This window comes from Cervus canadensis, chromosome 23, assembly GCF_019320065.1.
Source record: "Cervus canadensis isolate Bull #8, Minnesota chromosome 23, ASM1932006v1, whole genome shotgun sequence".
Classification (NCBI taxonomy): Eukaryota; Metazoa; Chordata; class Mammalia; order Artiodactyla; family Cervidae; genus Cervus; species Cervus canadensis.
In genome coordinates this window covers 36335323-36344663 of record NC_057408.1, presented here as the reverse complement: position 1 = coordinate 36344663, position 9341 = coordinate 36335323, and the positions used below count along the sequence as shown (strand labels likewise).

Here is a 9341-nt window from a genome sequence, read left to right as displayed (position 1 = left end):
TCTCAGAGACGCCGAGCGCACGCCCCACTGGGGAGCCGCAACCCTGGACAACGCCCTGCCAAACGCCCCGCCCCGCACCCTGGAGTTCCTCCGGGGAGAGTGAGGGTCCCGGGCGCTGCGCTGGGCTCGGGCCAGGGAAAGTCGGGCCGGGAGGATCTCCAGGTTCCAGGATTCCCAGCAGCAAAAGCAGTTCATTGCATCTTCCATCCGCCTGTCCGTGGGACCGCAGATACAGGAGAACTTTGCGTTCCCAGGGTCTGGGGGCATCTCCATGGACTGCAATGCAAAGCGGACAACCACGGGCACTGCCTCCCCCGGCCCCCAGGCGGGAAAAGGGCAGAAAGGAGTGAAACTCCTTGAGTCAGCTCACCCGGGGCCTGCCCGGCAGGCCCGGAGAGGCGCCGCCCCTCGGCGGGGACGCGGTGCCACTGGCGGGCCAGGAGGCGCGGCCGGGGCGCGGCGGGGCGGAGTCCGCGCGGGCTGGCCCGGGCGCTTCCCGGCTGCTACCAGCCTGGACGGCGCGGCGGGCAGGCCTGGGTCATGGCCGGCGGGGCCGCGCACCCGGGGGCCGAGCTGCTGGCCTTTGCGCGGTTCCTGGACTCGAGCCTGCAGCCTCTCGTCTACGGGTACGGCCCGGGCAGGCTGCGCGAGCTCCGGGCGCGCGAGTTTGGCCGCCTGGCAGGTGAGACCGGCGAGGGGAACCTGTGCGGGGCTGGTAGGGGACAAGAGGTTTCTACAACCAACGTGCGGGGTTGGGGGGAACTTTTGTTCCGGGCGGGAGCGGCGTTACCTCAGTGGCGTCGCATTTTGAATCGAAAGAACTGGAGGGATGTGTCCACGCGCCCTCTTCGTGGACGCGGCTCGCTGAGATCCTACCTGCAACCCCAAGGTTTGCTGCTTCTTGGACCGACGTGATCCTTTGCTACCTGTCTCTGCCCTCCGGGAACAAGACTGAGGATTCTTTTGGCCTTTGCTGGCCAGAGAGACTCCCGGCTCTAAAAGTCCAACTGGAGACAGGGTTGCAAAATGCAGGAATGTCCGGCAGCTGTGACAGTTCGTCTGCTCGCCCGGGGGCGGGAGCGGCGCTCCAGCGGCCAGCGCGCGGGGTGGGGACCGCGACTCTGCGGGCGCGCGAGGTGGGGACCGATGGGCTGCGCTCCAGACTCTGGGTTGCCTCGCAGCAACTTTTCTTTTCGAAGTCTCATTTTTTTTCTCACTCGTGTACGTAAAACTATGCCTCGGAAGTGCAGCTCGGTGGGGGACCTGAAGAATTAGCAAACCGTGCAATTTGGACTTTTAAGTACAGGACGAGCTTGTATATTGGGCGTGAGGACCGGGATCACATCGTGCCTTGGAGTTCTGCAAGGCGGAACAGGCAGTTTAAATTGAACAGTCAAGCTCCATGTGGCCCGCGGTCCTCTCAGCCCATTGCTGCAGGGCGGGAGGGGACCACACGCATTGGGTCGGGACTCATCCTTTTGCCGGGGACCTTGTATGAGGGGCTTCGCCAAGCCTTAGAACGGTGTGCTGGTTGAACTGGGAGGTATGAGGGGTAAGGAGCAGGTTGTGGCGCCGGGCACCGGGATTTGAGGTGCACTTATTCTGGGCTTCCCTGATGGCTCAGACGGTAAAGAATCTGTGTGCAATGCAGGAGACGGGAGTTTGATCCCTTGGTGGGGAAGATTCCCTGGAGAAGGGAATGGCTACCTGCTCTGGTATTCTTGCCTGGAGAATTCCATGGACAGAGGAGTCCGGTGGGCTACAGTCCATGGGATTGCAAAGAGCAGGACAGGACTGAACATCTAACATTTTCACTTTCTTTCGCTTTATTCTGTCTTGGTGAACAGTGTCACTTTCCAGCTTGTGACAGAACAGCATCATGATGTATGTTTCATTAATCAGCTCTTTGCGTCATTTTCTCATGTTTCAGAAAGCGATTTTTTTTTTTCCCTCCTTTGGGAGCTTTAAGGGCTGTGGTCCAGTCTGTACTTACCTGGAGAGGCTCCAGGAGGAGACAGGGGCCCTCTGGCCGTCTCTCTTCTCTCCCTGATCTTCCCAGTCCCACATTCACCTGCTGGAGACAGTTCCCCTTTACCCTCCCAATCTCCCTCTCCTCTGAATTTTTTTGGTTATGGAAACTTTCCACCCACAGATATAGAGACAGCTATAGAATAAACACCCCACAGGTGCAGAGGAAATGAGAAAGGTGTCCCATTCTTTTCAAGCAAATCCCAGAGGCTGTTATTGTTCAGTCTGTAATTATTTCAGCATCCCTCCTCCTTAATCCCCTGATACCCTCCAAGCTGTGATCTCTTACACCCATCATTAGCTGACCCCTCCTCTCAACATCACCTGGGAAAGTAGGAAGTAGGTGTCTCTTTGTTTCATTCTTGTCTCTCAGTGAACAGCATGCTTTTCCCCAGTGTAAAATTTAGCTGTGATAGGATCCCAGGCTAGCCTGAAGTGCCCCTTTAACATCTACTCTGTTTGTGGTACTGTTTTGTGATTATCTGTCTATCTGTCTATCATCTATTTGGTACAATTTCCCAGCATTTCCTCTACATTATGATTGTGGTAGACATTTATGGACTAAACTCACCCTTCCCATCACTGTGAGTCTTGGAAAATATCCCCCCCTTTTTCACATGGAAACAAATGAACCAGCAAGAGGGCAGGGGAAAATAAGCAAACCAAAATAACTTAAGATTCCTCCTCTTCTTCTTTCCCCTGACCCCTATCCACACCCTCTCAAAGTTTTCCTGCAGGTTTGAGAATTTGTCTGGTTAAGTGGTTTGCCCTGGATAATTAAATGCTTAACCTTTAAGTGCTAAAATATTTCCCAACCCATTGAATGGGAACATCCTTGTTTTCTTGAAATGAGCTTGTTGATTCCACAGATGTGGTTCAAGTGGTTCTTAAAGCCTCTGGGTGCTGATTGACGGCCACTCACCTTACGTGGAACCAAGAACTGAAGTTAGAGGAGCCAGAGCGGACCCTGGGATTTGCTTTCTTGAAGACCTAATGCCAGCTAGTTTAGGGGTGTTTTGCCTGTTTCTTCGAATAATAGCAGCAGTGCACTGTAGCTCTCCCTAGTGATGGGTGGACAACAGCCTTTCTTTTGGTGTGGTATCTTTCTATTTCTGAATCTTCAGTAAATGAGAACATTATTTGAAAACTAATGTTTTGGACTAGGTAATACATTTAACATGGTACCAAATTCAAAAGGTGCCAAAAGAGGTTGAAGAATGGCCGGGGAGCCCCCCTCTCACTCCAGCTGCAGCCACCGGGGCCACCCCACAGTCAATTGCTGCCATTTATGTTTTGTATGCCTTTCCAGTGCTTGTCTATATTTACATGTATGTACACATGTTTGTTTTTTTTCCACATGCTTGAGCCATAACGTTTCTTACCACCTGACATAGTTCACATTTATTTATGGTCTTTCTCTGTCACTAGCATACAGCTTCGATTTTGTCTATTGTTATGTTCCCAGCACTTAGAACAGTGCCTGAAACAGTAAGTGCCCCCAAAATATTTCTTGAATATGATAAACTAGGAATAAAAGGAAACTTCATCAACCAGATAAAGACCATCTACCAAAAAACCCATGGCTAACCTCATACTTAGAGGTGAAAGAATGAAAACTTTACCCTTGAGATTAGGAACAAGGCAAGGAAATCTGTTCTTACAACTTCTATTCAATATAGTCCTAGAAGTTCTAGCCAGGAAAATTAGGCAAGAAAATGAAATAAAAGTTATCCAGATTGGAAAGGAAGAAGTAAAACATCTCTACTTGATGAGAGTATAATCTTGTATACAGAAAATCCTAAAAAAAAATCCACATACAAAACAGAACTAAAAAACAAGTTCAGCAGAGTTGTAGTATAGATCAGTATACAAACATCAGTTCAATTTCTATACAGTATCAATGAACACTACGCTAGTGAAATGAAGAAAACAATTCCCAAAGCCTCAAAAAGAATAAAATACTCAGGAATAAATTTATCAAAAGAAATACAAGACTTATCAAAAGAAATACAAAACTACAAAACATAAAAGAAATAAGAAATAAAAGAAGACCTAAATAAATGGAAAGACATCTTACATTCATGGACTGGAAGACTTAATGCTGTTAAGATGTCACTACTCCTGAAATTGACCTAAGACTCAATGCAATTTCTATCAAAATCCCAGGTATTTTTTTGGACAAGTTGATCCTAAAATTCATATAGAAATGCAAATGATTCAGAATACCCAAGGCAATCTTGAAAAAGAACAAAGTTGAAGGGTTTTACACTTCCATAAAAGGAAAGGTAAGTAAGATTTATATAAAGTTACAATAATCGAGACAGTGTGGTATTGGCATAAAGATAGAAACATAGACCAATGAAGTAGAATTGTGAGTTGAGAAGTAAACCCGTACATTTATGTTTAATTTATTTTCATCAGAATGCCAAGACTATTCAATAGGAGAAAAAAACAATATCTTAAAAGGTGTATCCACAGACCAAAGACTGAAATTGGACCCCTCTTCAACACTGTATTTAAAAATTAACTCAAAATGGATCAAAGACCTAAATATAAGAGCTAAAAGTAGAAAACTCTTAGAAGAAAGCATAAGTATAAATCATTAGGACCTTGGACTAGGCAATGGTTTCTTATGACACCAAAATCACAAACAATAAAAATAGACAGATTGTACTTCATCAAAATAAAAAACATTTTTTTTCAATGGATACCATCAAGAAAGTGAAAGAACAGCTAACCAGGGAGAAAACATATGTCCACACAGAAGTTTCTACACACATAATTCATATCAGCATTATTTGTAATGGGCAAAAATATAACCAAATACTCATCAGTAGATGAGTAGTTAAACAAAATATGTGGCATGCCATAAAATGGAATACTATTCAGTCATAAAAAAGGAATGAAGTTCTGATACATGCTGCAGTATGGATGCCCCTTGAAACTGTTATGCTAAAGGAAAGAAGCCACAAAAGCCCACATGTTGCACGATTCCATTTATATGGAAAGTCCAGAATAGGTAAATCTATGCTGTGCTGTGCTTAATCACTCAGTCATGTCTGACTCTTTGTGACCCCGTGACTATAACCCGCCAGGGGGTTACATTCTAAGGGGATACTCTAGTCAAGAATACTGGAGTGGGTTGCCATGCCCTCCTCCAGGGGATCTTCCTAGCCCAGGGATTGAACCCAGGTCTCCCACATTGCAGGTGGATTCTTTTACCCTTTGAACTTATAGAGGCAGAAAATAGATTGGTGATTGCCAAGGCTAGGGCTGGATTTGGGGATTGAAGTAATGGCTGTGGGGTCTCTTTTTGGGATGAATGAAATGTTCTAAAATTAGATAGTGGCCATGGTTGCACAACTATATGAATACACTAAATTGTAAACTTTAAAAGGACAAATTTTATGGTATGTGAATTAATCTCAGTAAAGCCATTATAAAATATATGAAAAATGTATTCTGCACAAAGCAAAAATATTTGTTAAGTACGTGAAAGAATGAATGAATCCATTCACATGTATGTTCTTGAAAATATGTCTTGGTGTTTGTTGCATGGCAGTGCTTACAAATTACCAGATGGAAGTATTCAAATTCTTTCTTTTAAATACATAGACAGTGCTGCACTGAATGTCCTCATTGACAGGCCATTTCACAGTTTTGTAAGATAGATTTCAGGAAGATGAATTGCTAGGTGACGGAGAGTTTGCATTTTGAAAGCATAAGCGATACTGCTAAGTTGCTGTTCATAAAGAACTGGTACCAGTTTCCCTCCTACAGCCACGTCCCAGTGGGCCTTTTGCCCATACCTCGCCCACACAGTGAGTTATCCAACCCTTTGATCTGGGGCAGTCTCATTGGTAAGGCTCCGTATCTCGCTGTCATCTAAATTTGCCTGTCTCTATTTAGGGGAGAGACTGGAAAGGTCGCCTCCATTCCCAGGCATCTCTGAAGGCTTCAGAGCTGTTCTAAGGTTGAGGACTGTGGAAGTCACTGTGGGAAAGTAGAATCAGGGCTTGACGGCCACGGAGGCTGCACGGAAACTCCAGAATGGGGTGTGAGTCACAGCGTGAAATAGCTTTGCCGTCCTGAATCAGGGACGTCTGCTAGGCTCCTCCTCCTCCCCCGTACGGGCTGCTCCTCCAGGTTCAGAAGAGACCTGGTTCATCAGGAAGGCTCTCAGGGCCCTAAGGGTTGGTAAGTGCTGAAGTGCAGTTCTTCCATTGCTCATGACTTTACTTGGATTAAGAAGCGCACATCGACAAGGGAGGGTTGGGGAGTGGAGAAGGACTGGCACTTTGAGATTAGCAGATGTAAACTGGCTTCCCAGGTGGTGCTAGCAGTAAGGAACCTGCCTGCCAATGCAGGAGACGTAAGAGACTCGGGTTTGATCCCTGGGTAGGGAGATCCCCTAGAGGAGGGCACTGCAACCCACTCCAGTACTCTTGCCTGGAGACTCCCGTGGACAGAAGAGCCTGGTGGACTACAGTCCGTAGGGTTGCACAGAGTCAGACAAAACTGAAGCAACTTAGCACTCATGCGCAAACTGTTATATATAGGGTGGATAAACAGCAAGAGATCAAACCAGTCCATCCTAAAGGAAATCAGTCCTGAATATTCATTGGAAGGACTGATGCTGAAGCTGAAACTCCAATACTCTGGCCACCTGATGCGAAGGGCTGAGTCATTGGAAAAGACCCTGATGCTGGGAAAGATTGAGGGCAGGAGGAGAAGGGGACGACAGAGGATGAGATGGTTGGATGGCATCACTGACTCAATGGACATGAGTTTGAGCAAGCTCCGGGAGTTCGTGATGAACAAGGAAGCTTGGTGTACTGCAGTCCATGGAGTCGAAAAGAGTCGGACAAGACTGAGAGACTGAACTGAACTGAAACAGCAAGATCCCACTGTATAACACAGGGAACCGTATTCAGTATCATGTGATAAACTCTAATGGAGAAGAATGTGAAAAGAATATTAAAAAAGAAGAAGCACATGTCAAGAGGCTGGGAGAATCAGTGTCCTGTTGTTATGTCTAAACACATCAAATAGGCACTGGCTAGGTTCACACAAAGCAGATCTGGACAAAGTGAGTGAAATACCTCTGAAAATAATTGAAGCTTTATTTTGTATTTTCTTTCAGGAACTGTCTATCTTGACCATGCAGGAACCACGTTGTTCCCCCAGAGCCAGATTACAAGCTTCATGAAAGATCTCATGGAAAACATTTATGGTAATGAAAAACACAGTATAACTGATTGTTTGCATTGAACTTCAGCCAGCTATTGGACTGGCTAAAAAGTTCATTTGAGTTTTTCTGTTTCACTCTGAATGAACTTTCAGGCCAACCCGATACATTCAACTGATATTCCTATTCCTAATAAAATGTCAGATGGACAGGTGGGAACAGCACTGAATACACAGCACTGGGCAAGCCCCTCGTGAGATGGGGTCAGGCAAGCACCTAGGGTCAGTCCCGGAACACATGTGCTGCTGGGTGGGAGGGACTGGTTTAGGGATACACGGGTAACCTCCAGAAGAAGGGGTCGGTGTCAGGAAGGAGGCCTGGGGTACGAAGGTGCTGCGTTTGGTGGTGGGGTGGCCCTGTGGGGCCAGCGCTGTGCAAAGGATGGGACAACGGGAAGCATGCATTCATTCACTCCATCAATGTTTATCAAGCCGCCCTGGGGCTGGGAGCATAGCACTGTAATGGGAAAAATTAAATACATTCCCTGCCTTCATGGACTGCGGTCTAGGAGAGACAAGACCTCAATCAAGTGATTCCAAATAAATGTAAGAAAAGAAAAAGTAAAGTAGTGTAACACAGAAATAAAGTAAATTATTAATGGTATGAAGGGCTGTGACCCAAAGGCCCCAGTCCCGGGCAGTGGGGGGAGGTGGTCTGTGCAGAGTGACGGTGAGTTGGCAGTGTGGCTATCAGGGAAAGCTTCTGCAGGAGGGGACGGATGCTGGAGGAGGAGCAGGAATTCACTCGGAAAATAGGAGGAGAGGGCATTTCAGGCAGAAGCAGCAGCATGCGCGAGGAGCCTGCAGTGGTGGTTTTAGGAACCAGCCCCCAAACAGGGAGGGGAGGAGAACTGTGGAGAGAACAGAGAGCTGGGTAGGCACGGTATTCAGTTCACTTCTTCCACTTGGTGGGGGTGTGGAATCTACAGAACAGCTCAAAGGACATGGCCCAGAATCTATGCTATAGCCCGTGAGGAGGAACTTGGTTTAATGGCTCAACTATTATTATTTTGTCCTGCTTGACTGTTTTCCTATCTTTCTGCACTTTTTCACTTCTCTGATTAAATATACTCTTTGGAACTCAGGGAAGTCTGGGTCATACAGTATTTTTTTGGCTTAGCTTTTTGAGAAACTGAAGGGGAGGGTATTGGAGGAACACACCGGGAGAGACCCTGATTAGTGACCCCGCAACTTTGTCTTTATAACCTGCCAGGTAACCCTCACAGCCAGAACATCAGCAGCAAGCTCACCCACGACACAGTGGAACACGTGCGCTTCAGGTGAGCAGATCGGGGCACCCGCCTGCGTGGGTGCCTGTGGGTGGATGGACTTCCTACCAGCTGCCCACATCCTACAGAGGTGCTGAGTTGGTTTTGGGAAGACCACGTTCAGCTAAATGGCCACACATGCACACTGCTAACCACCATGTCAGAGGTCAGGAAGGTGAGCGTGAGCAGGTGCAGAGCAGGGCCCATCACAAGCGCAGGCAGGCGCCTCTGAGGTGTCCAAGCTGTTGTGTGTGGCTCTGGGCTGGTGCCATCATTCCTGGGGGTCAGAGTGACAAGGAGTGACCCTAGTTCCTAAGTCTTGTTTTCGGGGAGAAGAAAAGTGCTTTCTCTGGTTTTTTCCTTTACGTATTTCAGATTTAGACACCTTGTTTTTTCCATTTCTCCCCTCCCTTTTACTAATATTTGCACATAACAAGTTTTGCAAATAATTTAGGTGGTACCTAAAGATACTTGACTCAACACAATTGCAAATTATTTCCTACTTGAAAGTGACACCTTTTGCTATAGGGTTGCCTGTGTTAAAAGCAACATGAAACAAGTTGATGACTTAGAACTTGTTATGACGGAGCCAGACAGTAAACCAAGAAGTGGTGTTTTCAGCTGAGTTTAAGGTAGTTGTGGATTTTGTCTTATCCACTTGGGGGTGGGGATTTGGGAAGCTGGGTAATTTTGCCAGTTTGCATCTCTTTGCCTCTCTTCCCCCAGCTACCTCTGCCCCTGACCTCAGTTCACCATTGTGGCAAAGGCTATCCGTTTTGTTTTTTTTTTTCTAGCTAT

At 46.9% G+C, this 9341-nt stretch overlaps 1 protein-coding gene across 1 annotated transcript in view; it reads left to right on the top strand.

Annotated features, from left to right (window-relative positions):
* The first annotated feature begins 417 nt into the window (after positions 1-417).
* Positions 418-9341, top strand: part of MOCOS (molybdenum cofactor sulfurase) — a 52477-nt gene continuing 43553 nt past the window's right edge. Inside the window, exons 1-3 of the mRNA XM_043444355.1 lie at positions 418-682; positions 7172-7261; positions 8489-8555. Of these exons, the coding sequence (XP_043300290.1) occupies positions 541-682; positions 7172-7261; positions 8489-8555 (299 nt within the window). The 5' untranslated portion in view covers positions 418-540. The remainder of the gene's footprint in view (positions 683-7171; positions 7262-8488; positions 8556-9341) is intronic.